The sequence below is a fragment of the Apodemus sylvaticus genome, chromosome 6 (genome assembly GCF_947179515.1).
Source record: "Apodemus sylvaticus chromosome 6, mApoSyl1.1, whole genome shotgun sequence".
Taxonomy (NCBI): domain Eukaryota; kingdom Metazoa; phylum Chordata; class Mammalia; order Rodentia; family Muridae; genus Apodemus; species Apodemus sylvaticus.
In genome coordinates, this window is record NC_067477.1 from 40,530,085 (window position 1) to 40,555,629 (window position 25,545).

The 25,545-nt window shown below is 46.8% G+C and overlaps 1 protein-coding gene across 2 annotated transcripts in view; it reads left to right on the top strand.

Moving 5' to 3' along the window:
* Positions 1–996: 996 nt before the first annotated feature.
* The window catches only part of Map3k9 (mitogen-activated protein kinase kinase kinase 9), a 68,276-nt gene continuing 43,727 nt past the window's right edge, over positions 997–25,545 (top strand). For both annotated transcript variants that reach the window (XM_052185515.1, XM_052185516.1), the window contains exons 1-2: positions 997–1,663; positions 9,645–10,058. In XM_052185515.1, the coding sequence (XP_052041475.1) occupies positions 1,279–1,663; positions 9,645–10,058 (799 nt within the window). In that variant the 5' untranslated portion in view covers positions 997–1,278. The remainder of the gene's footprint in view (positions 1,664–9,644; positions 10,059–25,545) is intronic.

Genomic DNA, 25,545 nt, shown 5'->3' on the forward strand with positions numbered 1-25,545 from the left:
TGGCCCTTGCCTGTAATCCCAAGACTCAGGCAGTTGAGGCAGCGAGATTGTGAGAAGCCAGCCTGGGCTACCCAGTAAGATCTTGCTTCAAAACCACAAATGAACAAATAAATAACGAAGTACTAATTCTTGCTAAACAAATTACACCTATTTCGTCTTGGAAAAGTTAATAGTTTGGTAGATAACATGCCTGATTTGAAATAAGAAAGCCATTGCTATGATAGGCTTAAAAACATGTAAAAGAGGTTAAGGTCTTTTTGTTCTTTCTTAATCTTGGGGTTTGGGGGTGGGGCAGGTAACAAAAGGACATAGCATAGGTCAGTCCTTGCCCAAGAGTGGCAGGCAGCACCCGCCTTTACTCTGCTTTAGTCCTTAATGGGATCTGTGTATCTAGTCGCCAGGGTCCTAGATACAGCCAGCTCCACAAGGCAAGCGCAAACTAGCTGGTTCCCGCACGACGTCCGGAGGCTGCGGAAGCCCCACTAGGTGACCTCCCTTTCGGGATTCTAATAACAATGGCCAGGAACCTCTTCTTACAAAGATAAACAGAGTCTTCATTAAGGCCAGCCGAGCAATCGAAAGAGTTCCTCCATCGCAAGCCATAAGGTTCCGGGTGTGAATGTGAGCGTGGCGGCGACAGGAGACGTAAGCCGGTTCCCAGGGCCAAACGGGAACAGCAGATCCTTTTGAACCGGGAATTGGCGCAGCCCGTAGGACCAACCGGCGTAGACAAAGACAGAAGGCTCCGCAGCCGGCGCGCACCGTCCGAATGCACGCTAGGTCTCACCTTCGGAAGCTGCCCAATGAGGCCTCAGCCACACTCGGGAGACGGACAACCGCGGCGGGCCAATGGGAGGATGGATTGGCGGTGGAGGCGCGCCCATCCTGGAGGCCCCGCCCCCGAGTCCGCAGGGCTGGGGCGGAGCCAGACTCGCGTCAGGTGGTCCCAGGCGTGCGGGAGGCGGGGCACACGGGGCGGGGCGGGGAGGGAGCGGCCAGCGGGCGGCGGGCACGGGTGGCACGAGCAGGTGGGAGCCACCGAGGGGCGAGGCCGCCCGCGGGGGCGCCAGGCGGCGGGGATTGCGCCGCGCCCCTGTCCGCGGTGCGCGCTCGCGGTGCGCACCGGGCGTCCTCGACTCTCGCGCGCCCAGCCTGCTCGGGCCCTACCTGCGGCGGCCGTCGGGGGCGCGGAGCCCCCAGCGCTGCCGAGCCGCATGAACAATAGGCGGCGGCGGCTCCCGCGGGCGGCCGCCCCACACTCTATGGACCGACCGCTCCATGGAGTCCTCCAGATCGCTTATCGGCTGCCTGGCGAGCGCCACTGTCGCCCCGCCGGGGGAGGATGCCACGGGCGCAGGGGCCGAAGAGGAAGAGGACGAGGAGGAGGCGGCGGCCGAGCTAGGGTCTCACGCCGCGCTGCCCTACTGGACGGCTGTGTTCGAGTACGAGGCGGCGGGCGAGGACGAGCTGACCCTGCGGCTGGGCGATGTGGTAGAGGTGCTGTCCAAGGACTCGCAGGTGTCCGGCGATGAGGGCTGGTGGACCGGACAGCTAAACCAGCGGGTGGGCATCTTCCCCAGCAACTACGTGACCCCGCGCAGCGCCTTCTCCAGCCGCTGCCAGCCGGGCGCGGAGGACCCCAGCTGCTACCCGCCCATTCAGCGTAAGAAGGCGGGCTCCGGTGCCCCATGGGGACGGGGGGGGGGTGAGGCCTAAGGGTGGGAGAGGAGCAGTCCCGGGTGGGGAGCGACTGGTCCGGGCATGGGTGGACACCGGGGCTGCAGGGGCTTTAGCTGGTGCTATCCAGAAGCTCCAGAGTCGCAGGCCCTGCCTGGAACACTGGGCTTCTTCACCTTCATCTGACTTGCTCAAGTAGCAACTCTTGAAATCCTAGCACGCGTCTCCTTACGTTCCAACCCCTTCTCCTCCTCCTCCGACCCCCACCCCCACCTCTCGTTCCCCTCCAGATCTGGAAGGGTTTTTGGAGAGCAGGTGGTTACAGTCGCCGGTAACCTTAGTTCCCTAATCAAGGACCCGGTAGACCTTTCCTGTCGCTTGTCTCCGCCTCTTAAAGGTATTTGTCCAGAGAGAAGTGGAGGTGTCTTCAGCCTGCCTGGGCAGGTTCACAAGTCCCGGAAGCATGTGTGAACTCAAGAGTCAGGTGCCTTTGAAATCTCGTGTTGATTTCTTGGGTTCTCGTACTGAACCTCAAAGTTGTACCCTGAGGAGTCTTGTGGAAAAATATGTTAGGAAAGGTGTGTACGTGGGGGAGGGGGCAAAGTTATGAGTGGAGAAATAATCAGAGGGAGAAAGTGTGTCTGCCCCTCGTGGGAGTTAAGGATCGGCAGGTACAGTGGCTAAGTCCTTGTCCCTTACAGCCATACTGTTCACACAACACATTTTTTACCCACCCTAGATCCTTGCCTATATTTGGCATTGACCAAATCTCAGGGGGGCCAGGACCAGGGTTCTCTCCCAGGGCCTTTCTCCCTGTGTCCTGGTTTTCACCAATTTCCCAGGAACCCTTTGTTCCCTGCCACTAACGAAATTTTTTTCCTTTCCTTTTTTTTTTTTTTTTGAGTTAAATTGCCATTGTAATTACTTAATCACTTGTATATTCTTGGTTGGTTTAAAAGATGGCAATCTCTCCAAGTGCAGTTTATAGCATTTAATAGTTTCCTTAATCCCAGTTACAAGGCATTGTTACCATATACAGACGTAGTTTGTTCCTTCTTACGTACTTTGCATTCTTCTTGATTAAAAAAAAAAGAAACCATTACAAAGGGCTAACCTTGAGTATTTAGTTTTAAGTTTTTATCTATGATAGTTATCTGTTACTTATTTTTACATGAATAATTATGTTACTTTAAGATGATTTTGAAATAGAATGGCAGCTTCTTGTTTTCTTTTACCTTTGGCCTTTTGGCTGTCAGGTTATTCAGGTCTTTAGTTTTCCTTAGATATGTCCCCTTTCATTCTGCTTCTTGTTTATACATTTTGATGTTTATAATACCCGGATATGGCAAGTCACTTTAGATTGCTTTTGAGTGCTACATATTTTTGGCAGTGCTGGTAAGACAGAGACCAATGAATGGCCCTGGCATGGTGTTTGGAATTAGTGCTGGAGATGAACTTGACCGTATGTTGAAAGACATGAATAATTTGATATATTAGGAAACACAGTGTGTTGGTTGGTTTAGTTTTTCTGAGAAAGGGTTTCTCCAAGTAGCACTGGCTGTCCTGGAACTTGCTCTGTAGACCAGGCTGGGCCTCAAACTCAGAGATGTACCTGCCTCTGCCTTCCAAGCCCTGGGATTAAAGGTGTGCACCACTACCTGGCCTCAGCATCCTCCAGGTGAGAGTGGGTGGAGTTCGGTAATGCTGTTTTTAGGGACAGCTAACATGAGGATGTACAAGTTACATGACATTCAGTTCATGATCAGCCTCTGTAGTTTCCTCAGCGTCTTGTGCTCCTGGCTGTCATAGCAGTCAGGAGTCAACATGACTTAGGTTAAAAGAACCTTTCCACTGAGTGCCAGACATGTCAACAGTGTGCTTCATTCAGAGGTGAATCTCTGTAATGTGGCCGGGACTTACCTGTTATATGTCAGCGCCGTGGATAGAGTGGATTCCTGAATCTGGATCCCAGATGGGAGGACCTTGTGCTTGTGGAAAGAATTCACTTGAGGAGCTTAGCTTTGAAAGCTTTGGTAAGTGTTCTAACTTCGGCTTACTTGTGACTGAGTTATTCTTGAGAGTTCACAAAGCTCCAGTCCAAAGCTCATTCCTGAGTAGTTGGTGAGTGGTGGCTACTAAGTATCAAGAATGAAAGGATTAAAAGGATGGTAGGAGCCAGACTAGTCAAGGAAACATAAGATTTCAGCCAGTGCTTGGAAGCTCTGCCCACCAGTTGAGTTTGTGTGACTCAGAAAATAAAAATGATTGACAACCCTTTTCCCCCAGGAGGAGGAGTAAAGCCCTGACAACACTTCCCCAGAGCTGCCCTTTTGAACTTCCCCTCTGGGGCTTATGACCTACGATAGGTTCAGAACTATGAATGGCATACCTGAATCTAGTCAAGCAGGGAGAGACGGGCTTGGCTTTGTAGTATTGTTTTCATGTGAAGTTTTTGCTTCCAGCTCTATTCAAAACAGAAGGGGAAATTAATCCTTTGTCAAAGAAAAAAACATACTCATGATAGCTAAGCCATTTTACATTCTGCTTTTAAGCCCCACTGTAGGTACCAGGGATAGGCTGGCCATGGATGGCCATGGATGTCACCATGGAGATAACCTAACCTGTAACACGTTTCTTCTGCTCTAGCGTTGGTCTGTGTGCAACACAGAATTAAGGCCACTTAATTTACATCTGTTTTTCCTAAATTCCTACAAATGTAAGGATGTATTTTTAGATATGCCTAAGGCTTGTGTGTTTGTGTGTACATGTGTTTGTGCATATTCATATGTATATGAATGGTATGTGTATATGTGTTTGTGCTTCATATATATGAACGGTGTGTGTCCATGTATCTGTGCAAATTCATAGGTATAGGAATGATGTGTGTATATGTATTTGTGCTTCATATACATATGCATGGTGTGTGTCCATGTGTTGGTGCATATTCATATATATATGTGTATATATATGAATGGTGTGTTCATGTGTTTATGCTTTTATGCATATATATATATATATATAGTATGTGTTTGTATGTATTCATACATATGAATGGTATGGTGTGTGTATATGTGTTTGTGCATATTCATATATATATATATGAATGCTATGTGTATGTGTTTGTGCTTCATATATACATATGAGCAGTGTGTGTACATGTGTTTGTACATAGTCATATATAGACATGAATGGTGTGTATGTACATGTGTTGTAATATTTATATATAGATGAATGATATGTGTATATGCGATGTATACACACACATACACACACACATACACACATATATATATATGTGCGTATGAATGGTGTGTGTGTGTGTACATTGTTTGTGAAGATGCATGCATTCATGCATGGACGATGCTAGGTGTCCTCTAATGATCTCTGACCTATTATCTTGAGAAGGCCTCTCACTGAACTGGAACATTTTCAGCAAGACTGGAAGGTCCCAATGATCCTCCCATTTCTGTCCCCTACCCTAGCACTGAGGTTACAGGTCTTTTGGCCATGTCCAACTTTTCCTGCGGGTGCTGGGGATCTAAACTCACGTCCTCAGGCATGCACAGCTTTCTTATCCACTGGGCCATCTCCCCAGCCTTGGTCTTTTATTCATTTACTTTTCTTTTTGAAACAGGAACTCAGTATGTAGCCCAAGCTGTCACTGAACTTATGCTCCTGCATCTACCCCCTGAGTGCTGGGATTACATGTGTATCACATGCCTGGGTCTTTATATAACACGTTGAAATGAACAAATAAATCATGGCCCCAAGCCCTCAGGATGGTCCTGTGCATACGATCGTGTACTCCAAGCATACAATCTGTAGGAAATAACATCTTGACTCCAATATGAAATGAGATTTTGTTGTTGATATTCCTGGAATATTCTGCCTACTACAGAAACATTTTCAAAAGATGTGCTGCATGCAAGTTGACCTGATTCTTGCTTAAAACCAGGTCTTGGTTGGAGCAGAGGAGTACAGGAGAGCTGCATACTTTCTGCGGTGAAGGTCTAGTCCCTGGAAGCCCATCCGAAGGACTGCTTAGCAGGGAGAGGAAAAGGAAGTTGTCGCTCCCCCTTCCAGGTTGTTCTGTCTGTTGGAAAGCTGTGTTCTGTGCTTTTTTTTTGTAGCACAGCTTAGTTATGTTTTTTTTTTGGGGGGGGGTGTGTGCTTCTTGACAGGGTTTCTCTGTGTAGCTCTGGAACTCACTCTGTAGACCAGGCTGGCCTCAAACTCAGAAATTTGCCTGCCTCTGCCTACCAAGTCCTGGGATTAAAAACATGTGCCACCACTGCTTGGCTAGTTATGTTTCTTAACTTAGCAGAGAAAAGCTGAGATTACAGCTTCTACACCTAGACAGGTCACCACTTTCCCTTCTGCTGCAAGCAATTGGTTGCCTCTGGACAGCTGCTGCTGAAGGAGCTGTCCTTTTCAGCACCGGAGAGCAGAGTCCCTATAGAGTCTTCTACAATCTTGGGCAGTTAGGTAAACAGTGGACACCTACTGTGTGTTGACCACTATGTTCCAGAACTGAGAAACAGTGAATATAAGAAATATTATAGCTAAATAATTCAAAGACTTCGTTGAAGAAAATAGGGTGATCAATACAGTTCATTGAAGAGGCACAGAGCTTTTCATCTGTGGAAGGACTGGTAGAAAAAAAAAATAAAAAGAACATTCCTTGGCTCCAAAGACCAAGTAGACCTGTATTTTTTCAAAGGGGTTTCTAATTTCTCTTTACTGTAGGATGTTTCCTCATTCATGTGGATGACATCAGGCAAAAGTTAGTAATTAGTCAGGATTCATTTTTAGGACTCAGAAACATTGAAGCTATTTTAAGTAAGAAATGGATTCAGCACAGGAAATTGGGTGCTTACAGAACTGTTGGCTTGGAGAAGAGGCTCTTATGGGGAGCGCTCTGGGCAATGCAGAACCGAGCCACCAAGAAGTTGGCATTGTTCTCACAGACGAGGCTCGGCGTTTGGAGCTGCTGTTGAAGATGGCAGCTTCAGGAACATCCTGTTTTGCCTGCGGGCTGGAGAACAGGCGCCTGCTTTACCCTGGAGCGTTCATTTGCACAGCTCCAGAGCTGGTGACTGGGCACTGGCATGATGCTGCAGACAGCCATACTTGCCAGGAGAGGCAGCCAGAAAATATTTTCTATCTCTGTTTTGTAAATCTTGAGTGTCCCTTTGCCATAGGGATCCTGGGACTTGTAGTTTCTTAGCTTTCAAGCTGCTCTGGTACTAAAAGGTGAGGTGCTAGGATGGTGGGTGCTATTGGGATGGGTGCTGCTTGCTGTTCTACAGCTTTTCCCATGTCCTTGGTTCTTCAGGAGGATCCTTACACCCCGTCCCCCAAGGACAATAACTTCCCCCTTCTTTATTTCATGGTATCAGCGACTAAAGCCAGGACTTCACAGATACTAAGCCTGTACTCTTCCTGCTGCACTGCATCCTCGAGGGGTTGCTTAGCCTTGTGGGACTTTGGGGGTCAAGGTGGACTCTGCTTCCTGTGTACATGAAGTCAGTTCGCCTGTGTTTTCCTGAGAGTTTCTTTGGTACAGATCAACAGTTGCATTGTGAAATACAAATATAGACCAGTCCTAGAGATTGGAAGTGCTATAATTAAGCAAGAACAAAAATGTGATCCCCATCAGCATCTAACTGAAGAGTAGGGTGTGATGCTGGCCTAGGAGAAGAGCAGCCTTCCAGTTTGCTCTTTGTTTTCTTAGGTTTGCTTGCCTGCCTGCTTGTTGCCTTCCTTCCTTCCTTCCTTCCTTCCTTCCTTCCTTCCTTCCTTCCTTCCTTCCTTCCTTCCTTCCTTCTTTTTTTTTTCTTTCTTTTTCAAGACAGGGTTTCTCTGTATAGCCCTGGCTGTTCTGGAACGCACTCTTTAGACCAGGCTGGCCTCAAACTCAGAAATCCACCTGCTTCTGCCTCCCAAGTGCTGGGATTAAAGGCATGTACCACCACCGCCCGGCCCTTCCTTCCTTTCATTCTTCTCCAGATAGAGTATGTTATTCTCTCCTCCAGAAGTCCTACCCACTCTTTTTAAACAGATCTAAATTTGCTTATGCCTTCCTGAGGTATATTCCTTATGATGATCACCCACTAAATATTAGGCACAGTGAGCACAGTGGTGGCAGACAGAATCTCCGTTCTGTGGTTGTCATGGTGTCGCGGGTGATAGGCAGTGAATGAGTGAGTGATAACCTTTATGAGTCTTGGCGGTAGCTGCAAAGACGTTTGATGGGAGCTTGCCCTCATTTGGTCTTGAGGTTAGGAGAAGTTTCTCTATGAAATTAGCTTTAAGTTTAATCAGTCAAAAGAGAACAGAGAGCAGGGCTTTAGGAGAGACACGAGTCAGCACTGTGCTCAGCTAGTTCTTACCGTCCTGCCTAGCCCGAGAGAATCACTGGGAGCCACTGTTGTCTCTGTGAATGCTTTTTGCAAATGCTGCTTAAGGTATACCAGATACCTCAGGCTCAGATTCTTGTTCTCAGAAGCAGAGTGAATGGCTGAGGTGACTGTCAGGGATTGACCTGAGGCATAGAGGTACACTGGAGTGAGATGTTTCCCACAAGGCTCCTTTCCTCTCCTTCCCTGGAACCGGATGGATCCTTTCACACTGACTAAGTGCTTTCTATGTGAGGTACCTCAGTGCAGGCAGGAATCACTGTAAGGGCCTCCTTAGTGGTTCTTTCTTTTGAGACAGGGTCTCCATTTAGACCAGGCTGCCGTCAAACTTGCTTTGGAGCTTAGGTTGACTTGAATTTATGATTTTCTTGTCTCAATGTCCTTAGTGTAAGATTATTGGCACACACCACCATACTGTTTTATGAAGCGCTGTGGATTAAACCCTGAGCTTCATGCGTGTTCGGCTTTACTGACTGAGGTGCATCCCAGTCCCTTAGTAGCTCTTTGCTTCAGACCAGCAGTTCTTAACCTATGAGTCTTGACCCCTTTGGGGTTGAATGACCTTTCACGGGGTCACATATCAGATATGCTGCATATCAGCTACTTGCCTTACAATTCATAACAAAAGCCAAACTACAGTTATGAAGTAGCAATGGAAATAATTTTATGATTGGGGGTCAGTCCAACATGGGGAACTGTATTAAAGGGCCATAGCATTGGGAAGGCCGAGAACCGTTGCTTCAAACTTTCTTTCCATTATATTCTGCATGGCTATCGGAGTTGGTATCCTTTCTAGACCATAGAGGGTACATAAATGGCCCCTGTTGCTTATAGGATAACTTTAAGCCCCTCAGAATTTCTCAAAAGCTTATTACCATCTGGTCACTCCAACACGGTTCCAGTCTCCTCTTACCCCGTACATGCAGTCCAGCGGCTGAGGGCTCCTGATGCCCTCCAGGTGCCCTGACGCCCATGTCACTGTTCACACCTTTCTCTCTGTCCTAGATTGTACTTTACCTCATCCCTTTCATTGTCAGATAAGATTCCCCTCTACTCTTCTCTAGGGCCCTTCTCATCCGTCTGTTTTCCACTTACCCCTCTCTCCCCCATCCCGCTGAGGGAGTTAGTACCGTTCTTTATCCAATGATCGTATTTCTGCAGAAACTGTTTGCAAACCAGACTGTAGCTGCTGTGTGTGCTTCCTCCTGGGTTGTTGATTCTCACACCAAGAACAAATGAACCTAAGCAAGTTTCAAAAACGGTTGTCCTAGGATTCCCTTCAATTCAAGTGGAGTAGCCTTGGTACAAGATTCTACCAATAACCCAGGTGGGATCTGTTTTATCGACCCATCGAGTGTCTTCTATTTGCTAATCACTAAGAATAATGCGCATGACGTTAACCACAGGCTCTACTGCTTGTGGAGTTTACTGCGGTGGGAGACAGGGGGGTCCCCTTCACCGGCCATGGCTGTGTCTGCCCATCCGGTGGACGCGTGCTCGGTTCTATGGTGTTCCGAGTATATTGCTGACTCTGTTTTCTTCTTTCAGTGTTGGAGATTGATTTTGCGGAGCTAACCCTGGAGGAGATCATCGGCATTGGGGGCTTTGGGAAAGTTTACCGTGCTTTCTGGGCGGGTGATGAGGTGGCCGTGAAGGCAGCTCGTCACGACCCTGATGAGGACATCAGCCAGACCATCGAGAACGTTCGCCAGGAGGCCAAGCTGTTCGCCATGCTGAAGCACCCAAACATCATCGCCCTCAGAGGGGTGTGCCTGAAAGAGCCTAACCTCTGCTTGGTCATGGAGTTTGCTCGTGGAGGGCCTTTGAACAGAGTGTTGTCTGGGAAGAGGATTCCCCCGGACATCCTGGTGAACTGGGCTGTGCAGATCGCCAGAGGGATGAACTACCTACATGATGAGGCGATCGTACCCATCATCCACCGAGACCTTAAGTCCAGCAACAGTGAGTATGGAGAGCTGGGCTGGGCTATGAGGAACAGCCACAGCCTAAGTCTGAGACTTTGGTAGGGTAGGCATGGGTTCCCGCTGGAGCCGTGCCTCAAAGCGATTGGCCATTGTAGAGTGGCAACATGGGAAAGAGGATGAGACACTTGAGGAGTCTGGGGTAATTGTGAACTGCTCTAAGTGGGCAGACTTGTCAGTGTTTGAGTCTGATAGATTTGTTTCCTACGTGTGGAAATTTATGTGGAATCACCAAAAGCAGACACCCCCTTTCTGGAGCAGCTGAGAAGGCAGGCCTCTTGTTTTACTCCCACTCCTCAGCTCACTGGAGACAGAGCATGGGGAGGTGGGAAGGGCTGTGTGTTTAACTGGGACCCTATGGAGAGCGTGACCTGCCTAGTGTTTTAGACCTGTCGTTAGCCCAGGGGTGCTATTAATGAATTCTATAACTAGTGTGTAATTGCAGGGAACGGAGAAGTAACTGTGTATTAAATACATGGACTCCATAAACTGGGCTGTAAAGTTGCTGTTAGGTATAATTAGATGGTAAGTTGGTAGAGGCCAGGCTTACACGTGGCCTGGCAGAACAGCTAGGGATATACTTCTGGTACTCTCGCTTGTCCAAACTCGGGTGTGTGCTTAAGTTGAGGATCCTGAGAGAAGGGTATTTCAGGTGAAGAACTTGGGGGCACGATGACTTAGGCACTTGGGACTACTCTCTGTATCTGTCTACTTTGAGCCCAGAAGTTCTTCAGACTTGGATTTTATCTGAGTTGTTCCTAACATGGCTTATTTTTCTGTGGGTGCTGTTGTGAGTCTGCTTTCCAAAATGCATTTGTTATTGTCTAAGTAGTATTTGTTGTAGAAAATACAAAAAAAAAGAAGCAAGTATTTTTAATTCTTTTTCTTAGTGAGAATGGGTATTTATTTCTTTTCTTTGTCTCTTTTGTTCTGTTTCGTTATTTTATTTTATTTTATTTTATTTTATTTTATTTTATTTTATTTTATTTTATTTTATTTTATTTTATTTTATTTTATTTTATCTTAGACAGGGTTTATCTTCTCTATGTAGCCCTGGCTGTCCTGGGACTTGCTTTGTAGACCAGGCTGACCTCAAGATCAGCCTGCCTCTCCCTTCAGAGTGCTGGCATTAAAGGTGTGTGCATCACTGCTCAGCTGAGGACAGGTGTGTCTTTTGGCCTGTCCTGTCAGACATTTAAGAAGTGTGTGTGTGTGTGTGTGTGTGTGTGTGTAGAAATATAGACAGACAGACAGTCTTTGCGATTGCTTTAAAATGGCCTCTGCTTTCCTTATCCCTTTGGTTTGTATTCTCTTCCCCTCTTCCCCCTTAATAGTTGAAAACTTCCTTTTTCTGAGAATATGAACAATTGGTCATAGACTTCAATGGTGAGTGAGAAAGATGTGAATTATATGAAGTAAAATCTCATTTCCCCCTTTCTCTTTGTTGAGATTTTATAATTTTATCTCCCCTTCTTCAAAATTTTGTTCTTTAAATACACTAACTGAATGGAAACTTTTGGTGACTGATTTCAGCCTAGAGGTTGCTTTGCGTGGTGGGATAAGAGGCAGCAGATGCATTGGTAGAAAATGTGATGTAGAAACTGAGTTCTCTTTAACTTTTCTTACGTCCTTACCATTCTAAGGGAGCTAGGCAGGGCACAGTAATGTTATATAAAATTTGGTCCATGAAGAAATCTGGGCCAGGATAATGGAAGTGTAAAAGTTTACAATTTCTTTGGTCAAGTTTAAACTTTGACCGTAATCTGAAGCTAGACGTATAAGGTTTTACCTTCTACAGGGTTATCGTTGTGAATCTAAGCCTCTTGTGAAGGAGACCTTGTCTTGCTAAGTCGTGCTGTTTGCAGGAGAGGGCAGGAGACCGCATGTCTGTTTCCCAGCAGCCAGGGTTCTGGTTCTGTCTGTCCTTGAAAGCGGAGAGCTCTTGGGGAAGGAGCGGGCTTCTGTGTCGGAGTATTTTAAAGGACTTTGTCAAGACATAACATGGTCCCACCCTGCTGGTGCGATGTTGGTATAGGCTGTAGATCTTAAATGTGAGCAAGAGTTGTGTGTGTGGTGTTTGCCTGGGATTGTGATTGCAGCATGAGCCGATTGCATCATTGTCCCCCCATTGCAGTCCTTTCAGAAATGCATTGCCTCCACCTTGGGAATTGTGACTTCTTGTTTTGTAGACATGGGGCACACTTTTGTTTTCTTTTGTTAGGGATTACAGAGGGTTAGATTTTTGCTCATGTTCACATGAGGGCAATCAGAAAGTGTATGTTAGTTGAGTTTGATCTACTCAAGAGCAGAATATGGCTGACTGTGTGGTAGCCACCACATTGTTATGAAGTCTCAGGAAAATGTGGCTGATTAGGATGTTTTATTATCCTGGTCACCTGCTTCAGTCATTCGTTATTACTGCAGTGGGATGTGTCTGGGGTAGAGTGTTCTTTGTTAGTATGTAATTGGCATTGGGTGTAGGTTGGTTTCTGACAGCAACTGAGAGATACCCTCATCTGCCTTTGAAAAGAAGTCTGCAGATTCCAGGGCAGCTGCACAGCGTGTTCAGAGCTCCCGGCTCCTGTTTCTTACTGGTATCATTCCAGGACCTGGCTTCCATCCTCACTGGCTGCTCTGATCTAAGATGGCCACGAAGGGCATCCATTTGATCCAGATACAGGCCTGAAGGAGGAAAAGTGGAAGTGTAAAAAAATCTGCTTCCTTCAGCTGAGTCCATGCCCAGTAGCTTCTCAGAGGCCCCCTTTTAAACCCACTTTCTTACATTAATTGGCCAGAATGTGCTAGCTGAAGAAGGGGCTTGGAAATAGAAAGGGTCTGTTAGCACAGGTGAGCATAGGTTATGGAAGAAGCATCCAGCAGCCTTCACTAGGGAGGTTTTATATAGGGAAAACCCCTTATCTTAGATGTTTAGTATCACAGTCAAGGAAGTTAGCCAGGCCCTGAGATGGAAGACAGACATCTTGTACATGTAAAAAGTCGCTGCCTATAAACGTGGATATGTGTCACTGGGGCAGACCAGCTCCTTGTTACCAGAGGCACTAGAGAAGGATGATCTGTTAAGGGAAGTCTTGTCTTTTGGGGGTAGGTAGATGGATGTTAGGATTTTGTGTGGTAGGTGGTTTGGCATGAAGGCATTCAGCAAAATCACAGTCAGCTAGTTCCATAAAAAGTTAGAGGGTGTGACTGGTGAGGTGATCTAACAGGTAGTGACAAAACCTGATGATCTGAGTTCAAGTCCTGGGACCCACATGGTGAAAGGAGAGAAATGACTCCCAGAGGTTGTCCTCTGAGATAGACACTCACTCACACACACACACACACACACACACACACGAACACAGGATTAGTGTGTGTGCATAGACTTTGAGTTGCAAGAGAAGCAGCCAGTCAAAGAATGCAAACAGGGCTAACAGTATGAAGGACTTGTTAAGTAATTCAAAGTTGGGCCACACACACCCGAACCCCCAATCCTCTGTTCATGTATGCTTCGTACTGCCTCTCTTAGTGTTCATAAGCTCAGGAAGCCAAAGAGTTTTCTTACAGCATAGGGACTCAACAGCTCTCTTCTCCGTGGCCTCACACTGGAGTGTACCTAAGCTAGACATTAGCCAAAATCTCTGCCTGAATTCATGTCGGACTGTCCATGGCTGAGAGTTTGCTGGCCTTGACTCCAGCCTTTTCCTATACCTCTGATATGTAACATTCCTGCCTGTAGATGGAGCAGGTAAGGCACAGGCACCCTGGCCTGTCGATGTGGCCTCACACTTGCCTGGAAGAAGATGAAGACTACCCTAAGTGCCTGGTGATCCCAGCACTTGGGGGGCAGAAGCAGGTGGATCTCTGAGTTCAAGGCCAGCCTAGTTTATTAGAGTTCCAGGACAGCCAAGGCTACACAGAGAAACTGTGTCTTGATAAAAACAAAACAAAACAGCAGAATTCCTGTATCTGAGTAAATAAGAAACCACACTCGCTCTCAGAGTGGATATGGGATTCAGCAAAGTCTCAAGTGCAGACACCAGCTCCTCTTCTTTCTTGGGAGGTAGGCGGGTACCCCTCATATAGGGGTATTTGCCTCCAGAATGAATATGCATGCAGGTGAGATAGCTTAGCATGTAAATGTTCTTGCGACCCAAGCCTAACCTGAGTTCTACTATGTAAAGGTAGAAAAAAAAGAACTGACTCTGTATACTTTGTCTTTGCTCTCTCTATGCATAGGTGTTACGCACACGTGTGTGCACACATATACACATATTGAATACATACAAATACATAATAAATAGAATCTTAGAGCACATCTGCCCTGAGGTGGCCCAGTGCCCCTGCCCTCGTGCCTGGGATCTCTCTTTGTTCTTCTCTTTGGGGCTCACAGCTACATGAACTCCCTCTTAAGGAGTCAGAAAATACCAGATTTTTATGATTTTACTGGGGAAAAGTATACAAATAGTAAGAAAACTTGGACTTATCTTTTGGTCACAGGAGGCTGTATTGAAGTTTAGCTAGTAGCTTCCAGGCATGCTCCAGAATATTAGGTTTGGTTGGTTCTTTCCGCACCAAAATATGTATGTAATTGAATAAAGCCTAGTGAAGCCAATGACAAGCCAGATGAATATGACTGCAGAAGAAAGTAGTGTGACCAGTAGCCTGACTTGCATTCATGCTGATTTCCCTTTCCCAGTCCTTCCTGGCTCTCCCCCCTCCAGAGCTGCCTGCTTACCTGCTTACCAGTCCGTCCAGCCTTCCTCCCTGTCTCCCTCCTCTTTTGCTTTGGTAGCTCTGGAGACTGACCCCAGGACCTTGGGTAGTACTTTATCACTGATCCTCACCCGTAGGCCCTGGTTTTCTTCGGGTGTTAGGGGTTGACAGTAAGCTGGGACCTAGGCTTCGGCTCTGCTCTCAAGGAGTTCCTGGTGGGTCAGAGAGAAGGACCTCGATTAAACCAAACTAACACAAAAGTTTAAAATCAAAGCTAGTCGGTGACAGAAGGGCAGTGGGGACATTAGTACAATGAGAAAGATGATTAAGGCGCATGCCTCAGCAGGGGCATTGTTGGATTCCCTGGGGACCTTTTGCAGAAAAGTGATCTGAGGAGGAAAGAGCAGTTGGTGTCTAGAAAGTGGGGTGGGAAGGTTCCAGAAGGAGAGACCCCCCCACCCATGTGAGATTGTAGCTTGGGAAGGTGGGTGGTGCCAGTGGCAATCCCTTTGGATTCTTCTACTTCATTCCTTAACTGTGACCAACAGAGCTGAGGCTCTCCGGGGCATCAGTGGGGACACTGAACTCTTGGGGCCCTCACTTCTTTCTCTAGGACCCTGCTTACTTTCCTTTTCATGTCATCCTCCAGAGGCTTCTTCACGGGTTTCACAGCAGAGCAGCAGTAGTTTTAGATGCCGGGCATCATTTAGGCACGAGTAAAGGTTGCATTCAGGGTGGGCAGGTTGCCTTGTGAGCAGGGTGGTGGGGAGGATTTCTGGGCTTCAATTGGAGACTCTTGATTTCAGGTGAATCTTAAAACTCTTTCTCTTGCCTCTCCACATTCAAATTTAAGCTACTACTGCCTTGAGAGGTAAAGACACTGTTTCCAGTCCTGTCCCTGTATTCTCTATAAATAGAACAAGCAGTAAGTAGTAGTGACCACCATTTTCAGATGACCTATGGGTTTGTCATCACTCAAGGTCAAGATTGATTATAAGAAAAGAGCCTGCCCCTTTCTCTCCTTTCCTTTACACCTCCTGGGTAATTTTCAATCCTTAACTCGGTGCTTCAGCCTATCCACTCTGTGATGTAGTTCACTGTTGCTTGTGCATGCAAAGCCATGAGATCATCTGTCTGGTGCAATCAGAAAACTATAGCCTCTTCCATAGGCCCAGAGATCTTTACACTGAGTCCCCAGTGGGACCCTGGAAGTGGTTATCTTGTAGAACCACACTCTGTTCCTCTCACTAAGTTAGGGTTGTTAACATAAGGCCTATTTACTTTGGAACCTATGTAGTTTTAGGGCTAGAAGGTTTAGGTTTTATTAATTTAAGTATCAGGGATGGTCGTTAGTGGTTTTGGCATCTGTTTTAGAGGTGGCTGGGTTAGTGGAAGGACTGGGTACTAGTTGCATCCTTGAGCTAACAGCTTAGGTATGTATTGTTGAATGCTTCTTGCCATGTACCTGGAGACCTCAAACTCCTCTGTAAAGTGAGAGGTTTGGATAAGATGGTGGCTGTGGTCCTCCCCAGGATTAGAGTGAATGTAACTGTTGTTGGGAGCAGGTAGTGATACATGGTTCACCTGCATCCACACAGCAGACTGCAGTATGCCCAGACTCACCCAGGGTCTGGGTCCTCTGAAAGAGACCCTGAGCTGAATAGTTTAATGAATAAACAGTTGACAGGAGTCTGCGCTTGCTCCTCTGTCCCCATTGCTGGTCAGGCTGTGACAGATGGCCTGGCTGAGACAGAAGATGCTCTGGTCACATGAATCATGATAGGAATACAACAGACCAAGGGCAGTTGTCATCTGAAAGCAGGACACAGTTGACTGCCACTTCTGTCCTTGGAGTGAAGCGAGGGCCGTCAGTGGCTCAGGTTGGCTCTGACTTTGATTTACATTTGCCTCTTGCACTCTGAATCAACACAGGCCTTCCTCACCTGGGCTCAGGATCATATGCATGTTTTAATGTGTTTTTCTGGATTCTTGTCACCATAATTTCTGGAGGACCTGGAGCTCTCTGTGTAGGGCACTGTGTGAGTAACAGGAATTAGATGTATTATAAGCTGACTTGTGACTTCCTTCCTTTTCCTACCTCCTCAGGTCTTACTTTCTTAGTGGGAGATGGAGGTTCTGATGGCTTGGGAGTCAGACAGATTTGGAATGATCTTTTTTTTAAAAGATTTATTTATTTATCTTATGTATATGAGTACACTGTAGCTGTACAGGTAGTCGTGAGCCGTCATGTGGTTGCTGGGAATTGAACTCAGGCCCTCTGCTCACTCCAACCCAAAGATTTATTTATATGTAAGTACACCATATCTGTCTTTAGACACACCAGAAGAGGGCGTCAGATCTCATTACGGATGGTTGTGAGCCACCATGTGGTTGTTGGGATTTGAACTCAGGACCTTAGGAAGAACAGTCAGTGCTCTTAACTGCTGAGCCATCTCTCCAGCCCTTTGGGATTATCTTGATTTTTTTTATCTTGATTATTATTATTATTTTTTTGTCAGCTTGACACAAGCCAGGGCTGTCTGGGAAGAGGGAATTTCAATTTAGAAAATGAATAAATAAATAAATAAAATTTTAAATAAAATAAATAAAAATTTAGATTGGCCCCTAGGCACATTTGTGGGCATTTTCTTAATTAATGACTGATGTGGGAGGGTCCAAACCACTGCCCTGGGCAAGTGGTCCTGGGTTAGGTAAGAAAGCAGGCTGAGTTAGCTGAGGAGAGAAAAGCCGGTAAGCTCTGCTCCTCCGTGGCCTCGGCCTCAGCTCCTGCCTTCAGGTCCCTGCTTTGAGTTCCTGCTCTACGTTCTCTTGAGGATGGACTGTGAAACAGATGTGCAGCAAACAAACCCCTTTCTCCCCAAGTTGCTTTTGTTTTGTGATGTTTATCACAGTGACAGAAAACAAGTTAGCACAGATCAACTGCTCTCACACAAGCATTGATGCCATCCAGGAATCTAAGCTGTGGGCAACGTAGAAGACAGTAGTGATGTGGAATAAGATGGCCGAACCCAGCACAGGCACTATGCCCAGTAGAGTGTCCCCCCACCTCCTGCCAAGAAGTAGGAGAAATTCGCTCCCATCTGTGCTCATTTTAAGCTGACCTAGCCTGTAGTTGGACCCAGGACATAGTTTCACTGTCATGCAGGCACGAGCAGGTTTGTTTTCTCAGAAGCTGCATGAAGTGTTAACCCTCACCACCTCCTGGGGATGGTGCACGCTCCCTCAGGGAAGAGTCCCATGATTCTTGTTTCTTCTGGACTCAGCCTTAACCTGAGTGCTTGGACACTCAGGTCGCGTCTGTTAGGACCTTTGGTCTGATGGAGTGGGACAGCTGGTCACTTTCTGGCTCTGCTGGACCCTCATCTGATAATTAACATACTTTCACTCCAGGACAAAGGCAGGGTCTCTCTCTGTCCCCCTCCACCCCCCTTTGCTGCTGCAGTCTACTGCTGATGCCCAAGAGAACAAACGCATATGTAGCGGTTCTACAGTCTCTTAAGACTTGGAAATAACCAGGGTGGTCTTTCACTATTTTTGTGGTCTTATTCTGGAAGGGAAAGCTCGTGTGTTTGACTGTTTCCTTCTGTGTGTAACAGCTCTGTGTTTTACAGTGCTCCCCAAGTGTGGGGCACAGTATCTCCTAGCTGCCCCAGAAATGTTCATGGTTTTAAGCACTGCAGTCTGTGTGTTTTCCATGTGTGCTCTACACAGGGACATCCTTCAAATTTGCTGTTTTTCTTAGAGCCCCATCTTGTGCTGTGAACCCCTGTTCCTGTGGAGATGACTCACATGAGCGATGGCTGAGTCTGACTTTTTGTCCCCTGTGGCTCTGCTGGCTGAGGACCTTGTATGGAGGACATAGTCTGTGTAGCTTTGTTTTTGCAAATGTGGGGTAGGGATAATTATAGCATCACCTGTGTAATTGTCCAGGGTGGAGGTGAGGATTAGCTCGGACTGCCCAGCTGAGCTCACAGCGCCTGACACGCAGTGAGCTCTGGCTCTCGGCCCGTGGACCCTCAGGCCTGTCCCTCAGCCGAGGCCTCTGCTCCCAGCGTCCGGGTCTCCCTTCACGCTGGTGCCTTGGGAATTTTGCCTTGGACTTTGACTTTTGTGTGCTTTGGTATGCTCTTTCCAAGACAGCACAAAAATTGACAAGCAAAGACATCAGTCACTATCCCTCCTAAAACCCAAGCTTACTTCTAAGAAATAAGTTGGAGTCAAATTTTCCATCTCTTTTTGATAATTTTTTCTATGAAAATTTAAGAATTTCAATAGGATTTGTTTTTATCATCTTTGTTATTTTTTTCTTTTAAGAATTTTTTTAATCTGAATTCTTGACAACAAATGCATTTCTGGCTCTCCTCTGTTCTTTCTTCTTCCCTAGTAGTGTTCACATAATGTGGCAGCTGGCACACAGCTGTCCTGGTGTTTAGCATCATCAATCCAGTGTCCTTAGGAAATACTCCCATTTCTTTCCCTAGTTCCTTTCTATCTCTGCCTGTCTGTCTGTTGTCTCTCTCCCTCCCTCTTTCCCTCTCTCCCTCTCTCCCTCTTTTTCTCCCTTTCTTTCTCTAACCTCCCCCTCCCCATAGTCTTTATAGTCCTGGCTAGCCTGGAACTTACAATGTAGACCAGGCTAGCCTTGAAGTCACAGACATCTCCCATCCTCAGCCTCCTGAATGCTGGGATTAAAAGCTCGCCACTGTGCCTGGCTTGAGTCTTTCATAAACTTTTCAGGAGCCTGGGACTCTGAGGAATGTGATTCTTGGATTGCCTTGTGTAGTCATAAGCCTTAGTGTTTGCCTTTTGTCTTGCCCACAGGGCAAGATTGTTCACACATCCCTCAGAGCCATCAGGGCAGCAGGACACCTTCAGTGACTAATCCTCATAACCTTCATCTGTGAGTCTTTGTGATGTCTTGCAAGTGAATGTGCCATAAAGCAAAACCGTCCACAGGAATCCAGTGGGCAGAGCCCACTGACTGCATCTTTACACGCGGTTCTCCTGTTCGTGTGCATGCCTCATCTCCCGTCAAATCATAGCACACCAGCTGTCTGAATAGTCACAGTTTCTGGTTTCTGCATCCTGCTAATTTTAGGAGGAAGAAGAAAAGGACTATGGGTAGGGGAAATAGTGATAATTCTTAGTTTTCAATCATTCTTTTTGTTTGTTTGTTTGCTTTGTTTTTCAAGACAGGGTTTCTCTGTATAGCCCTGGCTGTCCTGGAACTCACTTTGTAGACCAGGCTGGCCTCGAACTCAGAAATCCACCAGCCTCTGCCTCCCAAGAGCTGGGATTACAGGTGTGTGCCACCACCGCCTGGCATTTTTCAGTCATTCTTCTGTTTATTGATATGAGTAGTTTATAGAGCCTTACAGTTGTGATCAGAAGCTGAGTGACTTGCCAAGGTCATTCCGGTGGCATTTCTGAGTCCCATGGTGATGAGAAGAGGTTGTTGGAGTCTCTGGAATTGGAGTTACAGATGTTTGTGGGCCTTGGTATGGGTGTGGAAAACCGAACCTGACTCCTCTGCAAGAGCTACAGGTGCTTTTCCCCACTGGGCATCTCTCCATCCCCATTCTTTCAGTCCTGTTATGTTGCCTGGGGCACAGCTAGGTCCAAAGTGTCGCTGCTGACAGTGGAAAGAGGGCCCATGCCCCACGGGAGGGATCAGGAAGTGTAAGGCCTCATAAAGTCAAGGTCGGTTTGGGGAATAAAGTGTGTGTGTCCTTGGTCATGAACACGAAGGAAGCCCTTTGCTTTCTTTACTGTGCTCTGTGGAAGGGTCGAATGCTCGCTGCTCTTGTGGGCAGTATGGTTTTTATGAGCAAAGGTTTTAATTGTTCAGGCAGTACACTCCTGGCTACCCATACATAGGGACAGGACTGCTGGGGCAGAGGAGTAATTGTCTCTCAGCTGTTGGCTTGGTTGTGCAAAGAGCTGTTTACCCTCTTAAGTGTCATAGGAGACCTGCCCTTCTAATTACAGTTAATAAGACTAGTTTGTCTTTGCCCCTGCACAGCAGCTGGCGAAAGGGAAGAGACCCAACACATTGAGAGGGCGGCGGTGCAACTCCTACTACAGAGGCAGGCCTTCCTCAGAGATGTTTCCTTCAGATGATGTGACATTATTTTGATTTTCCTTAGCTTACCAGTCACACAGACAATATTAAGCAGGATGGTCTGGAGATGGGGGTGAAGAATAACCGTATTTTGTATTTGGTTCTTTAGGATTTCACCTGGACAGTCAGGTGTGGTGGCACATGCACGAAATCTCAGTACTTGAGAGGCAGAGGCAGGAGTTCAAGACCAGCCTCAGCCTCTTAGTGAGCTCCAGATCAGCTGGGGCTACATGGGACCGCATATCAAAGCAGCAGTAACAATAAACACAAACAAACAAACAAAAAACATTCATACTTGAAACAGTATCGACCTGAACTACCTCACACTAAGACAGCGGTACTTTCCTCATTTTAGATTAGAGAAAACGGAGGTTCCCTGGCTTTGAATACTTTGCCTACGAGCATACAGTAGGCTCAGCCTGAGCCTGAGTCCTGAGCTCTTGTGTGCCTCGATAGAGTTTCTCTGTGCTCTGGGAGCAAGGTGTAATGGGAGACATTGTAGTCGCAGACACACCTCTGCCCCAGAACCAGCATGATGGAGTTTGACCTGGACCTTAGACCTGGTCTGGGGGCCTCTGTGGGCTCATTGTTCTCACATTAGGAACTCCAGGAGTGCCCCTCCCCTACGCAGGCACCTCTGCCACCTTCAGATCTCATGGTCCCAAAATATAATCCGTCACACCCTCTTCTGCCCAGGCCCCTGGCCCCCGGCCCCTGGCCCCTCCAAAAGCACAATAATGAATCCCAGTTTCCATTTTGTTTATATTTCTCCTGGACCAAAGTTGCTTGTGCATACGACTCTCCAAGAGCTGGACTAACGTTTCTATGTCACCATGTCACTTCTGTCCTTACTTGAATGGGCTCTTGTTTTCCCTCAAGTTTGGGTTGTAGTTTTGTTTTTATTTAAACCAAGAAGGTATAGATAGGTTTCAGATAATCATATATGGGATTAAAAAAAATAACCTGAAAAGTAATGTAAATGCTGAGCAGAGTTTGGCCACCCTTGTTAGAGACTGGGATCATTCAGGAGGGAGGAGGCCTCCCGGGGGGCGGTGTCTTCTCAGACCAGCATGGCTGGGCTGTTGCTGTCAGCAGAGACATCCTCTGCGGGTTCCAGGCTCGGCCTGGCTCCGCTCATGGTGAGAATCTTGGTTTCCATGCTCTGCAACTTTTGAACTACTGTGGTGGGAGGAAAAGAGACAGGACAGTGACTAGAATCCTGAGAAATAGGCGTAGCAGAGGCTCTGAGTGTGTGAGTGCAAGCGTCCGTGTCTGGACTTTGAGCCCCAGGCCTCACAAGTGCTGTGTCCATAGCCAGCCCCGGAGACAGTCTTTTAAGAACTTTGAGCAGGCTGTGGAGGACATTGGAAGCCATGTTGCTCTGGGTGCTGAGGAAAACTGAGAGTCAGGCAAACTTAGTTTAAAATGTCTTCCCTTTCCTCCTGACTGGACACAGCTCTGCCCTGGGGTTCTCACATGCGAGTTTTTAGTTTAGGTGAGACTAGGTTATTTATACGAGCCCTGAATCTGGGAACCTGTACGTTCTTTATAAGCTTTTTGGTGCTTTATTTGGTGTGTAGTGTGTTGGAGAAGAGGCTGACTTTCCCGAAGAATAAAGGTATCCCTTCTTGGGAAAAAGGGGACAGTCCACCTTCTTTCTCAACTAATTACATGTATTTATCAGCAGTTTTCCACGCATATGTGAAGCGCTCTGATTACTCTCTTTTCCCAATGTATTTTATCCCCCACCCATCACTATTCAGATTCATATCTTGTTTTCTTAAATGTTGTGCCCCACTTTTGTGTGTGTGTGTGTGTGTGTGTGCGCGCGCGCGCGCGCACGGGGCCATCCACATGGAGCTATGCCTCACAGCTGAAGGCAATAAATCCCCGTATCCCAGAATCTGTTCTTAGCCAGTAGTTCACCCGTAAGCTCCTCCTGGACCCACACCTGTCTGCAGACCCAGTGACACAGCTGCAGCTGCTGTCAGTTCATGATTGCAAATATTGTGGCTTGCCCAGAAGATGGAGTTTCACCGCCCTTCTCCAAATCTTTCATTCTTTAGATTCTGTTTGTCCTCTCTTCTGTCCTGCTCCCTAACCTTCGAGGATGGCATCGATGTCTTGCCTGGGGCTGAGCAGTCAGCATTGACTGAGGCACTCCTTGAGCAGCTGGGCGTCCTTGAGCAGTCACTAAATCTTTTGGAAAGAAGGGTTCACTGATTAAGGCTGAGAGTAACACTTGTCTGTGAGCATAAACAAATACCTAGTAGGCAGGTCTTGTTAGTTTATTTATTATTTTACTGGATTTATAAAGCCAAGCATGGGTTTATAACCCACAACCAGGTCTTAAGTCCAGTCAGAGAGGGACTCGTTACACTAAGAATGCCTGTTGCCAGTACTGTTGAGTTGTGTACGCTTTGCTGTCGGTTTGCTTCTGTGGTTTGTAAGGTTCACAGCTCGTCCGACTGCTGATGGCCTTTCTCTGATATCTTCTGCCACTCTGACAGCCCTCCAGCACCAAGAAGCTTCTGTGTCTTCCAGCTTGACCTCTTTATTCTTACAATCAAGGTGACTAGTGTCTGAGGTGATAGGGTCTGGTGGGTAACCAAGGAGGGTGGCAGGAGCCTCTAAGCCTCTTCAGCCATACCTAGAACTGAAATTTTTGTTTAACTGTCAGTGGCTTCTAGAAGCAGCATTATTAATAGAGTCTTTCAAGATATTTATATGTGTGTTTGTGTGTGCATCTTTTAAAATTAGTTTATAAGATACTACATTTTGCTAAATTAAATAAAAATGCATCATTCCCCTCTCCCTGTTCTCCCTTCAACTTCTCCCATACTTCACCTCAAATTTTTTGGCCTTATATGTGTATGCATGTGTGTACACCCATAAATATATTAATAAAGCCTTCTGAGTCTGTATAGTGTTGCTTGCATGTATATTTCAGGGATGACCAACCACTTGGTATTGGATAATCAACTAGGGGGCTCATCCTGGGAAAAAAAACTAATTCATATTCTCTCTCTCTCTCTCTGCCCCCCTTACACCCCCCCACACACACACAGAGAACAGTCACTGGTTGCCTGTAGTTCGGAATGGGAGCCTGTGAAATTTCCTCTTTCCACATTGGCATGCCCATTGACTTTGTCTTTGTTTGGTCTTGTTTAGGCAGCCAAGTTATTTAGATAGTAAGGTATAGCTTCCCTGTCGCAGATTTCTTGGGTCTCTGGCTCTTACAATCTTCCCACCTCCTTTTCCTAGACGTTCTGAGCTTTCGGTGCCAGTGTTGCATTGTAGTTGTATCACAGGTGCTGGGCATCCCATGGTCAGTTAGTTGTTCTCTGTGCTTCGAGCAGTTGTGGTTTTCTGAAATGCTCTCCATATTCTTGACGACTGCTGGGAGCTTTCCTTGCCTGTGAGTGTAGGATAGATATGTAGACTGCAGTTACAAATCATGCTGGGTTAATAAAGTGGTAACAGGAGGTCCTCCTCAAAGATCCATGACCTCACTAGCCCTGCGTAGTAAATGGGGTTTCCACTACCAGGCACAATGGATTTCCCTTTGGTTGAGTGGGGTTCAAGTCCAGTTAACTTTGAAGTTGGTTACTACCAAGTTAAGGATTCCACTACTGCACCTTTAGGAATCTCTTGCTATGCTGTTATTTTTTCCTGTGCCCTGTCTGCCTGTCTGTCTGTCTGTCTTTTCCTTCCTTCCTTTTTCTTTTTTCTTTTCTTTTATTTTTTTGACCTTCCTCCATGACTCATCCCCCTTACCACTAAAAGAACTATTTTAAGACTCTTCTTTTCACCTGGGAGTTCATAGTGGACAGAGAATAAGGCATTAGAACATCTCCTTAGCAGTTTTGAGTCTGTTCATTAGGCCTAGCTGCATTCCCACATGGAGTAAAGCATAGACTATCCCTCTTCTGCCCTGGATACTCCACCTAAGGAATCAGACCATTCTGAGTTTGCCCAACCATGCAAGCTGGATGTACTGGCTAGTTTTGTTTGTCAACTTGACACAGGCTAGAGTTATCACAGAGAAAGGAGCTTTAGTTGGGGAGGTGCCTCCATGAAATCCAGCTGTGGGGCATTTTCTCAATTAGTGATCAAGTGGTGAGGGCCCCTTGTGGGTGGTTCCACCTTTGGGCTGGTGCTCTTGGATTCTATAAGAGAGCAGGCTGAGCAAGCCAGGGGAAGCAAGCCAGTAAGAAACATCCCTCCATGGCCTCTGCATCAACTCCTGCTTCCTGACCTGCTTGAGTTCCAGTCCTGACCTCCTTTAGTGATGAACTGCAACGTGGAGGTGTAAGCTCAATAAACCCTTTCCTCCCCAACTTGCTTCTTGGTCATGATGTTTGTGCAGGAATAGAAATCCCGACTAAGACACTGGACATTTTGGTTACTTATGGGCATGGCACCAACAAGGAAGCAGACTGCTCCTCTGCAGCTGGGCTAAGCCAGACACTCATTGCCTCCTGTCCTGCCCACACCCAGGGACCGCCTCTCGGGAAACAGGGCTTGTCATATTCCACAGCATATGTGAAGGACAGTGACTGAGGAAAGCTTGAGGCTGGCCTGCCTGCTCTTGGACTGAGAGGATAAGGAG